This window comes from Stegastes partitus, unplaced genomic scaffold (assembly GCF_000690725.1).
Source record: "Stegastes partitus isolate 25-593 unplaced genomic scaffold, Stegastes_partitus-1.0.2 Scaffold568, whole genome shotgun sequence".
Taxonomy (NCBI): domain Eukaryota; kingdom Metazoa; phylum Chordata; class Actinopteri; family Pomacentridae; genus Stegastes; species Stegastes partitus.
Genome location: NW_007578299.1, coordinates 14,640 through 31,646, shown reverse-complemented (window position 1 = coordinate 31,646; position 17,007 = coordinate 14,640). Strand labels below are relative to the sequence as shown.

Sequence of the window (17,007 nt, the reverse complement as noted above, 5' to 3'; positions counted from 1 at the left end):
ATAATTGATGATTTACTTGGCAAAACTATATTCATGCCCTGTAGCTGCATCAATTAAGGTCACAGCAGTAACCCCACCTGTTAGTTATTTAATCTCACTCAAGGCACCTTGATTAAAGCTGCTGTGATGCTTCGCTTTGCACTGATTGATGAAGGACCTGCAGTGGATGTTACTGAACTGCTTCACATGATGCTGTTTTACAAAGAAAAACTCCTCGTGGTTAGCGCATGGAGACTATTCTTAAGAGCCATGGCCGTCCTCTGCAATTACCCCGCAGCTGCATGTGAAGCCATTGTAGTGGTCAGTAAGTGCAATGAAATCCTCCTGAAAGCTGCACTTGCTTTCACCAACAGCTTAGCTCTTTACCTTTCTGCTCTACTGAGGTTAAATACATTCCTCAAGCTGGCAGGTGTGCTCTTCTCACGAGAGGACTTGGACCAACGTGGACGCCCGAGCTGCTCCACCTGGCCTTCATCACCAACCTTAAGAAATAACAGCTGCTCCCCTCTTTGCTGTGAAGAAAGGACATCTGTGCACTGGTTCAAGACAGCTCAGGTGGTGCTGAGGGCTGTGCCTGGGATCTGCCGGCGTTCGTGGTCTGCTTTTGTGGCCATCCTGGACCTCATCTACGCGGCAGCATCAGTCCTGTCGGCTCTGCAAAGACAAAGCGTCCCCACCGATACGACTTCACGTGGATACATCAGAACATTAGTGACAATCTTCCAGGCGCTTGGCATTGCTGGAGGTGTGTTGTCACTCTAAGCAGCACCTACAGATGATGCACATAGAAACAAAACTAACCAGAAATGATTTTTGAGCTTTTATTATGTGTCTGTGACTGGATATCCATTGCCTACTTATTTTAATAAAATAACTTGTGAAATATTTGCTGACTAGTCTAATCAAGCACAATATTTGGCACCATTGTCAATATTTATAGGACATGTAGGCTCAGGACAAACATGCACACCCTGAATCTCTGCACTTTACCATTAAATGACCTGAGACACTTCAAAAGACAAATACTTGACACTTTATTGCATCATTTCCACTCATAAATAGTGCCCCACTCCCTAAGTAGCCCTACAGATTTCAACAGATGGTGCTAAGATTTAGTGCAGCATCCGTTAGCAATGCATCCAGTCTAACAAAATTCAACTTTGCTCACGTATGTGGATTGCAAAATTACCTGTAACAACATTATCCAGTTTTCAAACCTTTTCACTGGCTCAGAAGAAGCTTAATGTCGGGAAGAAGAAATGCAAAACTAAAGTTAAGGCTTGATTGCAATAGCGAGATAGATATCTTCAGAACCAAAATATGAGGTGGATTTTTTTTCTTTTTTTTTTTTTAAAGAAAAAAGAAGCAGCTCCTATTTCTTCTCTTTTGAGCAACTGCGTACAACATGACTCTTGTCTTGGCTTTTGAATAAAAGACATCTGGGATCACAGACACACAGATGACATTTGACTTTCTACCCAAGTAAACATCTACAGTATGACATGTAACTGTGTATATGTTCAATTTGGCCCTGAAAACATCTTCATACCACACAGTCTACCAGCATCAGTACATGTTTGGCTACAAAAACAACATTGGATAAACATATAAAATATATATGTTTTGGTTTACAACTGCCAAAGCCATTGAGAGATTTTTGGTTTGACACAACATTTTAAATGACAGTAACATTCACTTTTCAAACAAAAGAATAACTTCAATAATAAAAATGATCCTTTTTTTTATATATATATATAAGGAAAATCAAACTAATGGAAGAAAAAAAAAAACCCAGAAACAAGCTACAAATGGTCCCAGTATTGCAACTGCAGTAATGTGGTGGCCAGGAGTGGGCTGGCAACTGTGTGCAACTTCTCCTTCAGGTTAGTAACTTTATCCCACTTGAATGACTGGACACTAGAAATAAGCAGCAACGTCTCTCTTTGTTAAGTAACAGAATCAGCCTAAAAATTAAAGACAGTTAACAGTAGAAGCCTCATGTATAAAAGAGAGCAAAAGAACACACAACCATGTTAATAAAGTCTCGGTCTCTGTTGTAGGTGGCCGGTGAACGGAAACTATTCATATTAGTGGATTACATTAGATTGTAGTTTGTGATCCAAAACACTAGGTTTATATGCAAGAACAAGCTTCGCTAAACTACCCAAAAAGATTTTACACAATAGTGTATTCACAAGCTTTTTTCTGATCTGACCTCTGATGCTGCTCCTGCAGTGCACTGCGTGTCCTCAGAACTGAGTCCAAGAGGAAAACTGTGTCGAATTGCACTGTAATTATGAAGAAGCGATGACCTGTGGCTTGGAATGATTCAAGACTGTGGCTTACTTCAACAGTGGAGTAAAGACACTTCAAATGATTAGCTGCCAAAGAAAAATATCTCAACTAACCTACAAATTATTGCACTAAAAGAGAAAATGAGCCAGTAAGGTCTATAAAGCCTAACCTCTGTCAGTCAGCGGCTTTAGCATCAGCTCCCAGAGAGACCAATCAGCACAAATAAACAAGGAGGGCTTACTCACAAGTTTTGAGCATGATTGTGCAAAAAAAAAAAAAAAAAAAAACCCAAATGATCATTGTCAGTTGCTACAGGGTCACAAACCCACAAAAAAAAGAGCGATGAAGATGCGTCAGAGCCAGCCCAGTCCTTGCCACCCCCAGACAAAACAACTTCTCTAACAATAATATGACAATGATGCCAAAGGTTTCTGAGAAAAACAGAGAGTGAGATACACAACTGTTGAGTAAAAGATTGCATTAAAAGAGCCACGACACGAGACACATAAACAGGACATTTTCTTCTCTTGGTTTCTTCGTACAGACGCTCTTGTTGGTGTCTGTGTTTGAATGTGTGTCTGCCAGGCTTTTGTTATGTGATGAATATTGCGGTTCACTCCACCGTCACGGACTTGGCCAGGTTTCTTGGACAGTCCACCTGCATTTAAATAGAAGAGGTCATTTGCAACATGACAAACGGTCGTATAAAATGTACAGCAAGCAACAGAGGATTTCTGCTGTTGACTAAATGCTGTCAAACTATCAACTACAATTTAGCACAATCATAACAAAAACACACTTTAATGTGCGAGCCAGTGATATGGCAGCCTGACAGGACTGGTCTTATTAATTCCCACATTCCTGGCTAGAGCACATCTCATCCCTCAGACTTCACTTGGACGAGAAAAAAAGAAAAAAAAAAAAAGGAGTGTGGGCGGGCAATAGAGCTTTGTGCTATTAAATGTTTGCCTCTACTGCGCTGTCAGGACGTCGCTCTGAAGTGCTTTAAAAGCAGCATCAACACTGACTGTATTTACATGCATTGCTTTGACCTTAACCTTCTACAATACAACAAATCCAGTGAATTATACATAAGGAGAGACAGCTAGTCCGGTTCTATTTAAATAGTAAGTTACCTCTTGAAACGGAGAAAAAAAGCACAAATAAGAAAATAATAGTAACAGTTTGTGTGCTATGCCAACCCTGTCTTCTTTTATTATGACAAGTCAGAATTTGTTCAGAGGGAGGTGTGTTCACTGTAATTCTTTCATCATGGCAGCTCACGATCAGAATCTCACCTTCCCCACAGTGTTCAAAGTTTGGAAGCTCGCATCCTTCAAAAACTAGGTTACTTTTTAAGTGGATTGGGAACACTCTGTCCTGCACATATAAACACTGCATGTTTATTCCTGGCTGTGGTTCTCCGCTGTGTTTGCCTACAAAGCAGCTCAGAGGTAAGCGACCAGATGATCAGTGACACTGAGCTTTTAATAACATCTCATGTATATTGTGTTTCTGAATCTTTTGGGATAATACACCTCTAAAGATGAAAATTGTCATCAGATTTATTAATTTCACTTTACAGCCCTGTAAACTTCGTCTTTACTTTCCACATTGAGCAATATATATATTAACACTCCAACATCGTGACAATGAAAGTTATTAGAATGACGACTGCCAATGCAAAGGGTGGAGATGTGGGACTTGGGGAAACTGATATCACACTACATTTTTTTGTGTCTTAAGTGACAGATGAGATAAGTAAGGCAAACACTATCAGTTGCCGCTGAGCCTGAAGGGACAGTACTTACATCGTAGCCTCGGAGGACAGCCAGGTGGAAGGAGAGCAGCTGCAGAGGGATGACGCTCAGGATGCCCTGCAGGCAGTCCACACAGTGAGGCACTTTGATGGTGCGACTGGAGTTTTTGATGGTCTCGTAATCGTCCTTGTCACAGATCACAATGGGACGACCCTGTAAATCAAAACACAAGGCTTCATAAATGTCACTTGAATACGAGTCGCGAAATGCTGAATCTTAAAAATACAGTTCCCCCCCCCCCTCAGTTGATTTTCACACCTCCTAAACCCACATCTGCTGCGGATTATTGGCAGCAATGATGTCACGCTGAAGCAACCCCTCCCTTGTATTTACTGAGGTGAAAGATCAGAGGTGCGGCACAGACAGGACTGTGAAAGTTAACCTAACATGCAAAATGTGCTTTGGTCACCGAAAGTTCAGGGTGTTTAAAAGTTAACATTGAAATTGTAGGTTTGAAGGTTCTGATTTATAGTGACAGCACTAAAACAAAAGGGAAAAACTTACATGCAAATGTTTGTAATTCAAATAAATTTAGTAAGTTTCCACACTATAAACACATGTTTGCATCAAATCATCAGATTAGCTTTCTATGTGTGTTTGAGTATTTTAATGAGTGTATAAACAGTCTGCAGGGTTGGATACTAGAGACTGGACCATAATTTTAGGGGAAAAACAAACATCCCAACAGGGCTGATCACACGATACAATTTCTCTTTGTAAAAATTACCATCTTAAACATTTTGCTTCAATATTTCCTCTGCATATTGACAAGTGGTGCGTATAAGTCTTACCTGGCGGGCGACAACTTGCTGCAGGGCATTCTGACATTTAATGTAGGTATGGTCTCTCATGATGATCATGATAACTGGCATGAGTTTATCCACCAGGGCCAGCGGACCGTGTTTCAGCTCTCCAGCCAGGATGCCCTCTGAATGCATGTACGTGATTTCCTTGATTTTCTACAGAGGATGAAAAACACCCACAAATGAAACAAATCTAAGCTGACACTGTAGTCAATATGGCTCACAGTTGCAAGCATAAATTCTGAGTGGAGCTCGGCAGTAACAAGACTTGAATTTGCTTTGCTCAGTGTTTTATTATTCAAAGGAGGAGTGAGACGTGCAGTTGGAGACAATTATCTGTAGCATAACTCACTATAGAGATCAAACCCAACCTTTGAAAAAAACAAGCAAAACATTCAGCAGTCTGCTTTACTCATGCCTTTTTTTTTTTTATAAACCCCTAAAGAAATCTTGTGAATAATATATAAAATAAAAGCAGTTTTAACCGTGCTCCCATCAGAAGAGAAAGAAGTAGAAGAAAACTGTCACATAATTAGGTTATACTTGCTCACCAGTGCTCCTTCCAAGCAGGTAGCGTAATGGTAGCCTCTGCCCATGATCAGCACACTCTTCTGCTGGTACAGCTCCGTCGCCAGCTTCTGGATTTCATCATCCAAACTGAGGACCTCCTTAATCAAATCTAACACAGACATAATAGAGAATTCAATACGGAATTTTTTGTAAAGAGGCTAAATGGAAGCCACAAAACTTGAAAAAAAAAAAACATGACGTATAATCTTGAATAAAATAATGTGGCAACAAACCGCTGCTGTCACATGCTGGAAGCTGGACTAAATCAGCTAATAATGTTGTGGAGGGAGTGGCAGAATAGCCAGACATTCCTCATTAGGGACCATAAGGGACATGCCATCATGTGCTTTAGATCCAGAGAAGCATGCAAGGGCCTACAGCCAAAAGCTACAGCCAGTCCTCCCTCTGACCCCCTTCCCTCCCACTCGGCCTGTTTTTCTGATCCCTCTCTCATCACCTACTTTCCTCTTCCAAGAGGATTGTTTGAAAGATTAAAAAACAAACATACATAAAAAACAAAAGTGAAACAGGCTTTGGATTTTCTTGATCTCTGCTTGAGAGCTGGCTTTCCATCCTTTACACATTTTAACCTCAAATGGGATCAGGATTTCCCCAGCTGAACCAGAATGCCGAGTTACCTGGAAGCACTCTCAGGCCCTGGATTATCTCACGGCGTCTGGGCTGCATGGAAATTCTGTCATCACACATCAGGAGTGCAAACATGATCAGAGCCACAAACTGACTGGTGTAGGCCTGCAGAGCAAAAAGTCAGAAAAAAACAGAGTGTACATGTTAATAACTATTAGACTACACTGAGAAGAAGGAGTGTGCAATTTCTGAGCCATTTTTTCCATATTTCGTTGTTTTTCCTCATACAGTGATTAATACAAACAAACATGGCTGTTTAATGATGTGTGCATGAAGGTAAAAATAGCCACAAGCCAGACCACCACCATTCTACACTGAAATATTGCTCGTTGTGACCTGATTACTGAAGTTTTTGTGCTTTGCAGCATGATACTGAACACAAAGAGCAGCAATCAGATCCTGACTGGAGCATTGGAGTACAGTTTGAGGAGGCTTGTGCTTCTCGTCTCCCTGTTTTGATAGTAAACTTTGTCTCCAGCTAATAATCTGCACCAGATGAGAAATGGGAGGAGAGGTGGGTTTAAGTACACGCCAAGCAGTATTAAAATGCATGCAGCTGAGCTCAGTCAAGCTAGAGCTGCTCATCCTGAAAAACTTGGTCACATAAGATCACGTTGGAGAGTGCACTCTCTGATCATTCTGGAAATGTCAGCGCTCATAACCGCAGCACATCTGAGACTCCGTGCCTGCCGTCATCACCGCCCACTCGCTGTTCCTTCATCTACGAGCACGTTTGGAGGCTTTCCATGCCCATTTGGCAGATTTAATCAGTGTTTAAGTGAAGCCAAGTCAATTCACAGGACCCTTCGGACTCAGAAATGCCAATGTGTAGGGCCAAGAAAATAGCTGTAAAACCTTTACACAGTTTTTTTCCCCCTGACAACACGCAAAACCGCAGTCCCTCACAGCTCTGACAGTCCATGCTGTGAGCTCAGATGTGGCAACATATTTAATCCACATAGTAAACTGTGGTGTTCTTCTATGTTCATGTCACCAACTTGTCAGTGTTTTTCTAAGGCAGAACTGTTACCCTACAAATATTACCGTCCTTACATACAGCTCAGACGGCTGAAACACAAAGAAACTTCTCTAAAACTGCAACGCTTGCGAACTAGAAAACAAACTTTGAAACCCTGTAAATTCCCTGTGGATACTATTATGTAATTCATAAAGCATTCCCCTTCCATTTACTGTCAGTTGACCTGCCAAAAAAGATTTGCCTTATGATAACATCAAAGTATTTAGTCTCTAAATCTCAACTTTTTCCATGAATCTTGAATACGACCAAAGGAATTGGAAATGCTTTTTTTCCTTTTTTTCTCTTTTCCACTCAACAAAAAAAAATCTGATTAGGATGACACCGAAAATATACTGAGTATAAGAATTTGGAGTCATTCAGCAGTTGGGTGCGATACATGTTCTCCACTGATTTGATGAGCTCGATCGTAAATGAGCAGCATTTGGTTGAGGTGGGTGTGGGTGTGTGGCCCAGCCAGCCAGGCAGTAAATGATGGCGTCTCTGAGGCGTGCTCTGGGGCTTTTTCTAGCAGCACAAGAGCCACCGAGCCAAGCCCAAGGGCTGGGGCAGGGAAGGACTTGCTCCACTCTCTGTGCATGCTCACTAGATAGAGCTAGGGCTTTTACTTTTCTGCTCCGAGCCCCAGCTGGCAAATCCTTTTGGTTACGAGAGTGAGAAAGGGGGAAAAAGGCACAAAACCAAGTGTCCTAGCTTTACATGAGTCAAAAATGAGAATATCAGGCTTCTTCATCTCCCTGTGGGATCAGAATGGAGGACAATGTCAGCTTCCAAAAGGCGGGACCAGGCTCGCGATGGAGTTTTCATCTGGGTTTCATTCAGTGTCAGTGGCTGTTGAGTTCATTTATGAGATGATGCAACAAACCGGTTTACAGTTGCTTCAGGCCGAATATCAAAGGGTCAGTTCATCCAAAATAAAGAAATACGTTTTCTCTAACTCGGGTGCCATGCGTCGATGCAAATTCTATTCATGCGACTTGAGGTTTAGCAGCTAACTCAGAGGAAAATGTTGAAGCTCTGATGGACAAATGCAGAAAAATGGACACACTGTTTTTCTTAACTGGGCACTAAGCATCCCCTTGAGCGTCATCAAACAGTGTGTGTGGACTAACCGTACAGGAAAACATTTTTCAGTGATTGGTAAGAAAACTGGAAGGTCAATTAAAAGTAGTAGCGTAACTAACAATTTTTTTTCAAGCCAATCAAAAATGCTTTCAATGAATCCAAGTTTGCAACAGCATGCTGGAACTTAACCCAGCACATTCATCTGTGCCACGAATGCAACCTGACCAGAAGGAGGTGATCAGAGAGAGTACCGTTTCAGTCACTTACTGTCTGGTAGAAAGTGTGTAAAAACTCTGTGTTGTAGTCTGCAACTTCCACAGGCAACTAAAGCTGCACTCAAGAGGTCAACGAGAGTTTATCGGAGCTGCAGTTGTCATGGTTTACCTTGGTGCTAGCTACTCCAACCTCTGGCCCAGCATTGATGTGGACTCCACAGTCGGTCTCCCTGGAGATGGAGCTGCCTACTGTGTTGGTGATTCCCACAGTCAGAGCCCCTCTCTCCTTACAGTAGCGCAGAGCCATAAGGCTGTCAGCAGTCTCCCCTGCAGATTTGGTATAAATGGAAAACATAACAGTTTATGCAATGTAACAACTCAGACAATAAAATTATGTTGATTTATTAGTTTGGTAGGAAATTGCTTTTGCACCATGCAGGACTCTATTGAGACAACTTCACAGGAAAACCACAAGGCCCGCCGCAGAAATACACACACATCACACAGACACAAAGAGATCACTAAACCATATATTCATATGGTTACAGCAGGGCAGCATAGATACAGAAAACTCAACTGTACAGCACAAGTTTTGACTTAACAATTTGCTGAAACTCAGGCGAGGCACACAGAAAGATAAATCAGGAAGAGTAAGAGTGGCTCTTCTGGAAGGAAAGAGGAGTAAAAATGGGGAATGTGCACTAGATCAAATCCAGATGGCATCGGCCTCCACACCTGACTGGCTGATAAAGAAGCAGACATCGTCTCGGAAGACAGGCGTGTTCCTGTCCAGGAAGTCGCTGGCCAGCTCCACCATGACAGGCAGCTCGGTTAGCTCTTCCAGCACCTGGCGGGTCTGTGAAAACAACAGAGGACAGATCAGCATCATTCTGTCAAAACGAGCCAGTCGAGATCAGAGCAGACAGTGTGCCATGACACCAAGCCTGCACCTGTGTCCACAACACAGACATTTCTATTAGTTTGATAGGTTTAGTGTGGATACTTCTATGATGTGAATGAACACCAAAGGAAAAAACTTGTTTAGCTAAAGGCTACTCACTGCTACTCCAGCATGGTAGCTGGTGCCACAGGCAATAAGGATAAGGCGCCGACACCTCTGGATCTCTTTGATGTGGTCCTTCAGTCCACCCAGTGTCACTGAAAAGCAAACCAAACAGCTAATCCGTCATTCTGCTCTATTATTTTCCACCTCATTAAAAAGGCCACAAAGATCTCAGGAGAGTGCTGAGAGAGAATGTTTTAACAATCATTGACAAGGGACATGTCAGGTTTTGCTTTATTAAATCAATGCAACTCTGCTAATGTTATTCAAGCACCATGAGAAAAAAGTAATTATTGCAACATTAGCCCTGCTTGTTTTAAAACTCACTTTATTATAAGATGTAATGGTGTGCAAGCAGTGGAAATAATGTGTTCATGTGCTTTCCTTTTGAGAAATCCTGAACTTAAGGTAGTTGCGCATGTACTTAAAGAAAATTGAAGGTAAAGAAAAGAACAGTAGGAGCTTCTGTTAACATTTAGAGGCAATTGAAATCCTGGCAATCGCAGAGTTCTGGAGATATAAAATGACGTATTGCATCAATGCTTCACTGAGAAAACTAATAAGACACCTCTCTCACCTGTGTTGTCGTCGAAGTTGACTCTCCCTCTCATGGTGTTTACGACAGACTCTGGCTGCTCAAAGATCTCCTTCTGCATGAAGGAGCTGTAATTGCCTGCGATGGAAGGATCAGGTATCAGAGGAACAATTCCAACACTTGTAAAAAAAAAAAAAAAAAGGTAAATGCCTCTTAAGTACACAGTGATAGACTTTTTATAAAGTGGGAACCCACATGAGGTCGTCTGAGGAAGGTCTCGTTGACACACATTAAGCTCCTGAAAATGCAAACCACAGTCTCCCAGAGGAACAAGAAAGGTCTTTACAGTGTTTCACTAATAATTAAAACCTCCCTAGAAATGCAGGAGTTACAGTCTTTTTGTTTGCTTTATGAACATATATGGAGTCACGAGATAAGTCTTTCTGCAAGTTAAATAAAAGAAACAAAATGCATCAGGGAGATTCTGTTTTCCCATTAATAACAAACTGTGACAGTGAAAAATGAAAGAGTTTTTCAGCCTGCCTCTGACAGCAATTTGGGTCATGCGAATTAGGTTATTCAGCAGAAAGGCTACAGAAAATGAGACGGAGAAGAGAGGCTGAGTAATGACAGGACCACAAAGGAATGTCGAGTGCAGCCAACATTAGTTCACCTCTGCCCTCTGCTGGTCAGCCGAGGAAAACCAAGTGGCATAAATGGAAATTTTAAAAAAATATATACCCAGAGTTCTAATCAATAAAGTATTGAGTGATATTTTTTTTTATTGTGCTGGCGCTGCACCACAGCATATTTGATTTGGGACTAAGCAAAGACCATATAAACACATACTGGGTGAACATTGCCACTCTTATTATATTCTATTCAAATATTTGGACAGTAAACAGCATTAGATTACTTGATTCAAAAAAAAATACCAGCAAATATTTTGATAACTGATTAAATGTTTCAGTCACGTTTTCAAAAAAACCACAACAACAACTAAATGTTTGCTTGTTCCAGTTTCCGAGATATGAGGATTTGATGAGTGTTTTTGCCTTGTATGATAGCAGTATTTCTTGTACTGAAATGTTGATAAAATAAACAATTTAAAGGTACTACTTGGGATTTTGGGAAGTGGTGGTGGGTTTTTTTTTTTTTTTTTTTACTACTTTGGGCATTTCGTGGTCCAAATGATTCTCCGGTAAGGAAGATAATATAATAATGACAATGTAGCTCAAACATTTTAGAGGAACAGTTCAACTTTAGTTATTGTGGGAAATGTGTAAATTCATGTAACAATGTAAAAAGAGCTCTGAGACATGCAAACTAATCTGCTCATCCTTCTTGGCAAGAAAGCAATTTAATGTATTTCTCATAATGTCCACTTCTTAAATATCAGGGGATTCTGTATAAAAGCAGGCATGATTCATACACTGCTGATGTGATCTGAAAATAAATATTCTTAAATTAAAGCCTCTGTTATAATTTCCAATCCTGTGTGTACAGAAAAAAACAGCAAAAAAATGCTTTACTGTCCTGCTGCACACTGAGGAGACAATATGTTGACTCAGGCACACACATGGAGGTTTAGGGGAATAAGGTCCTGAAATTCAGGGGTCATTTTAAAACCTTCCCTGAGGGTGAACCTGATCCAGCACGGTTGTAACTACTTGCATGATAAAAGGGATGGCCTCGGGGCTTGCCGTTAAAAGCCAGGTCAGTTATGTAAACATGTAATTAAGAATTCTAACTTACACAATGATAACAGGGTTACATGACAGAACATGAATGATTTATTTGCATACACGGCTGGGAGTAAACTACAGCAGGGGAGAAAAATGTGAACCATCCACTCACCCTTCATGATCTGCTGAAGCTCCATCTGTAAGGTCTGGATGGCGCGGGCTGGGTAATCTCCGGCCCTGCGCTTTATCCTGTGGATGGACAGCCGGCCCTCCATCACGGCTGCCACATCGTCGTCCTCCAGGAAGATCACCCGGTTTGTGTGCTCGATCACTGCGCTGTTGCGATGAAAAAGACGCGACATCAAACATTTGATTTATGCTGCACAGATTACATGAAGGTGCATGGATGTGAGGACAGGTTTCAGGGAGAATCTTTGCATGCTGTAAAAGGCATAAGGTCGTGGCAAAGACGCAGGTATCCGCTTACCTTGCATCAGATGCAAAGTAGTACTCCACAGCTTTCTCATCCACAGGGAACAAGCAGGTGTCCTGGTCCATTCTGGGAAGGGCACTGCAGCCCTTCTTGTCTTTGCCAGCTTGGAAATAAAAGAAACCGGGCCCTTAGTTACACTCATCCAATGACGTGGGTAAATCAGACTAGAGACAGAAATTGTAACTACAGGAGCGGTAGAGCACAGGAATATGATCGGTGGAAAGCTTGTGGTCACTGCGCACTCCAATCAGCAGAGGACTTCCCCTCCTGCACACAACACAAGAAAAAAACATTCTTTATGTTAATCCACATCTTAACAGGAGATATTACAGTACATAGATCTCGATATACAGCAAGGAAGACCATTAGAAAAAGGTCCAATGGAAGTTAGTGTGTAAAGTACATCAAACTCAAATGCATTTATATATATGTGGAAACAACAATAAAACAATTAGCATTACATAAGTTTTAAATTTAATCAGACCTAAAACTTGAATGGGATCTTTCTCTGTTATTACAAGAGTGACAGTAAATAAAACTTTGGCAGCATCATTGTGAGTGTACCTTGTGCCAACTGCCTCTCCAGGATAGTGGACACTCTTGAACACAAGTGCAAAAGCTCCCTCCTGGTGGGTGGAAGAACAAACACATCAGACAGGTTCTTTCACCTTCAGATTTCCTCAGTAGTTGTGGTGTGCATGAGCGAGTCCCTACTAGTTGCTGAGTCACACGTTCAACCAGTGTGGCAAAGTTGATGTCGTCGCTCTCGCGGTTGTCGTACATGTACTTCACCAGCTTGGCGATGGTTTCAGTGTCTGTCTCTGACTCAAACTCGTAGCCTTTGCTCTCCTGCAAAGACAAAGTGAGAGAGTAAGTCTTGTTTATAAATCAGTGACGAAAAACATGATAAATGAGAAACTTTTGCTCACCAAGAATTTCCTCAGGTCCTTGTAGTTGGTGATAATTCCATTGTGAATGACGATGAACTCTGCAAACCAGAAAAAGTAACTTAACTTTAAGACATCAAGATACCTGCTCAGAAAACTTGCTGAGCTGTTGTGAAATACAGAATAAAACAAGAAGACTGTTTCAGATTTGCTATTTTTAACACAACTGACCATTGCTCTTGTCAGATCTCTGTGGATGACTGTTGAGTGGGCTGGGTACGCCGTGGGTGGCCCAGCGGGTGTGAGCAATGCCAAGGTGAACGTCAAACTCCACGTCCAGGTCCATATCCTGCTGTTCTAAATATCAACAAACACAGACAATATTTAGTAGCTCAAATGCAACATTGTAAGCAGGATGGCAAATCAAGGATTCAATTATGAATGCCTGACAAGTGGGCAACTTAATCTTTGCTTACTGTTGATCTCCTCATCAAGAACCTTTACTTTTCCACGTTGCTTGATCAGTTGGATAGACTTGGCATTAGACTCCCACTCCTTGCCGTTACCCCCATCAATCCCCACACCTAATGAGGTCAAAAAGTAGAAAAATAAAAAGGCAAATACAGGGATGACAAGGTTTAACTAACCCAGGCCTCAAGTAGTGAGTCAAATGCTAATGGACTAAACAAACAGTAAACTGGCTGCACTGGTGGTGCAGTAGGTCTAACCAAGCAAAATGACATTGACTGTGAAATAATTGAAATTAAAGTTAATCAGTCTTGTTTTATGTTCATCGGAAAGAAAAAACAAACAATCAAGTGTGACTGTCAAGAGAATATTTATGCTGTGTTAATATTACATTAAACTCGGTCAAACAATCAGCAACTTAATGACAATGTCTGATTAGCTCTCCTACAGGGAATCAGTGAGGAAAAGAGGCCTGATTTAAAAGAAAGAAAAAAAAAGATGAGCCTTTTTAATCTCTCACCGGCTGAGTCGTAGCCTCTGTACTCCAGTCGCCGCAGACCCTTGAGGAGGATCTCAAGGATCTCACGGCGAGTCCTTGGTACATGGTAGTTGAGATAAGCAAAGATTCCTGGAGAGAAGAAAAGAAGAGTCAAGATTCACAGCTGTTTTTTTCTTATGCTTAAATTCAGTTCAGATTTGACTTTTTACTTCACAAATCTGCTTAGAAGTACAGCTGAAAGCACAGACGGATTGAAATGTCTGCCAGACTGGTGTGTGTACAGTATGTGGTAGTGATAGCTGTTATTATGAAATGCTTTGCAATTGGCCAAATGCATGTAGACTTAAAAATCAAATATAAGTACAGCTGGGTAATATAGCTAAAACCAACATTACAATAATACAGTTTTTCTTTTCATTGAATCAGACAAAACTGTTGTCACATCTAAAACAAAAATCGTTACTCTCCATGTTGTATTCTTAATTGCAATATCTCAGATTTGTTTGTTTGGATGACAGAATGTTACTGTGTTATGTCATTTTAAAATCAGACCTAAAAAAGGCAATGAATATGTCAAAGACGACTGCCAAAACCAAGAAGAATGTAATTGGATTCCTTCCTGTAAAGTGGGGCAAGCATTATTAGGTGATGCTGGTCTTGGCTATTTAGGATTCTTTGTCTTACAGGAGGGGTTAGTGTGTCGGAAAAACTGATATAGTTATCTGCTCTGGCAGTAAGACCTGCTTAGAGACAATGGAGTGTATATAGAAGTTTGACGCTTTACAAGATAATGTCTTGTCTGGACAATGTAACGGGGTGGGGTGGAGGTAATTATCACAGTAACAACAAGACAAAGCTCATCCCAGATGTTTTGGTATTATAATTGTACATAATTTCAGGGTGTTCACAGCGTCTTTGTCAATTAAGCTAGATTTGTTTGTGTATGATTACAAGACCTACCTAAAGACCTGCTATTAGGGTGCTCATAAATCCAGACATGAACATTTTATTGACAAATTCCATAAGTAATCAGCCCCTCTTCCTGCAATCATTTATCATCCAAAGTAATGACTAACACTCACTGAGGGGAGTGACACAGTAATTGGCCAGAGGGGGGCATGAAATACAGCCCTGTGTAGCACAGCTAAGCACTAACAGACAAATGCAAATGTGGAGTCAGTGGAAAGCCTGATTCGACAGAGGATTCATTCAGAGCTGCAAGCGATGGAGGGAGGCACTGAGGGGCAAAGTGCTGCAGCAGGGGGGCAAAAACACACTCACAAGATCTACACACAAGATTACCAGAATTTAAAATTAACCGAAGCAAAGCCGCACCTTACAATCACAGCAGATATCAGTAACATCAAACGAATTTGTTTACTTATTCTAAAAATACCAACTAGTCTATCTGGTCTGATTGGTGTGCTCTGATTGTGCTGACAGTGATGAGACACAGAGAGATGCCAGTCACAAGAGTAAGGAGAGTGAAGGAGACAGACAACACAGGACAGAGACATACAGTTCTAGCAAAGCATCTCAGATAAACTGACCAAAGACATCATACAGCCAATGACAGCTTAACGTTAATTCACCATGACAGCAATGCACGAGTGGATCACTTGACCGGAGAGCGACTCTAGCTACGCTTTATTTGATAACACCACAGTGAAAACATACTGACGATATAAAAACCATGCCATTTATCAATCGTTTACACCAACAATGAATCCAGACAGACAGAGGGTTTAGCGGGTGGAAAGTTACGCGATGAACATAATGTCACCGCAGCCCACGTTAGCTGCCTGACGTTAGCAGGAAGAAAGCAGGTTACGTTTTCATTTTTCAAATATCGACTTGCTGTTTGACATCGTTAGCCACGATGTAAGACCAGAGTATTACGGTAAAACGAAAGACGGACTGTTTTATATTTAGCTGGCTAACAGCATCAGCAACACCAGCTCATGTTCGCTAACCAAACTCAGGTTAGCCACCCCTAGCTAATTTCCAGCCTTTAGCCTAAAACTAACAACGCTGGCAGCATTTAAGATTTAATTTACTTCCTCTTCAGCTGCTATGGGAAGCACATATACTTCCCCGCTGAATAATATACACGAAGAACAAGCCCAGTACTCACCACACATGTCTGCTGCTCGGCTGCCAGTTTCAGCTACTCGGACTCTGAGGAGCTGGGAACGCCTGTCAGCAAGCCCCGCCCCCTCTGATCTCACTGAATCACCGCCAACCGCCATATTTCATGGCGCCCTCTGATTGGCCGAGCGCCCTGTCAGTCAAGTTGCACCTACGGACGTACGCTTTCCTGACGTGGCATCAGGATGCGATCAGGGGGCAGAGCACGCAGCACATCCTGCAGCCAACATCACTAAAACCAACATCACCGGACAGAGGCGGGCCTGTGCTGTAAGCCTGCTGTTACTGAATATACAGGCAGGTCAACTGATGAAGGCGTTAATGACAGTATACAGCAGCTGATAAGTCATTACGTCAATAAAATATCAAATGCACTCATATTTGCCATCAATGCAATGCTGAAGTCAGGATTGTAGAAATGCTGAGGACTCTGAAGTTAATCTACCCACCATTTTTAAAAGGTATTTTGACCAGTAAATGTACTGAGGATTTAAAAAATAAATTTTATTTAACATTCCTCAAATTTACAGAGTTGTGATTTTAAAATATGTTGTGTCTCACTGGAAAATGAAAGCCATTTAAACCCCTAAGGGAAGAGTACAGTTATAGTTAGCCCCACCTTATTTTTAAAAATTGTTGGCAAATAGTATGATTCTGGCAGTGACTTCTACAAACTGCTGGATTTGTATGTTTGCTATGGAAAATGCTTGTAAGAAGGCATAGTTCTTCGTATAACTATTTCACTCAAAATGCAAAACGGGAAAAATTGCCGTTGAA

At 41.4% G+C, this 17,007-nt stretch overlaps 1 protein-coding gene across 1 annotated transcript; it reads right to left on the bottom strand.

Annotated features, from left to right (window-relative positions):
- Positions 1–1,736: 1,736 nt before the first annotated feature.
- Positions 1,737–16,280, bottom strand: gfpt1 (glutamine--fructose-6-phosphate transaminase 1). Its single transcript, XM_008288631.1, has 19 exons — positions 16,217–16,280; positions 14,104–14,211; positions 13,592–13,699; positions 13,347–13,472; positions 13,158–13,216; positions 12,943–13,077; positions 12,793–12,854; positions 12,416–12,495; positions 12,223–12,331; positions 11,908–12,071; positions 10,093–10,188; positions 9,513–9,610; positions 9,188–9,308; positions 8,622–8,779; positions 6,127–6,241; positions 5,470–5,597; positions 4,907–5,074; positions 4,107–4,268; positions 1,737–2,953 (listed from the first exon to the last, which is right to left on the bottom strand). The coding sequence occupies exons 1-19, from the start codon at positions 16,221–16,223 to the stop codon at positions 2,909–2,911; spliced, it is 2,049 nt and encodes a 682-aa protein (XP_008286853.1). The 5' UTR covers positions 16,224–16,280; the 3' UTR covers positions 1,737–2,908.
- Between the last annotated feature and the right edge of the window lie 727 nt (positions 16,281–17,007).

Bases quoted from the DNA above. Each gene is read 5' to 3' on its own strand.
- gfpt1 (XM_008288631.1), bottom strand. The intron at 12,332-12,415 runs GTAGTTACAATT...TTTATTTCCAAG, and splicing joins TCCTGTGCTCTACCGCTCCT to CTGGCAAAGACAAGAAGGGC. The intron at 4,269-4,906 runs GTAAGACTTATA...TTTGATTTACAG, and splicing joins AGCAAGTTGTCGCCCGCCAG to GGTCGTCCCATTGTGATCTG.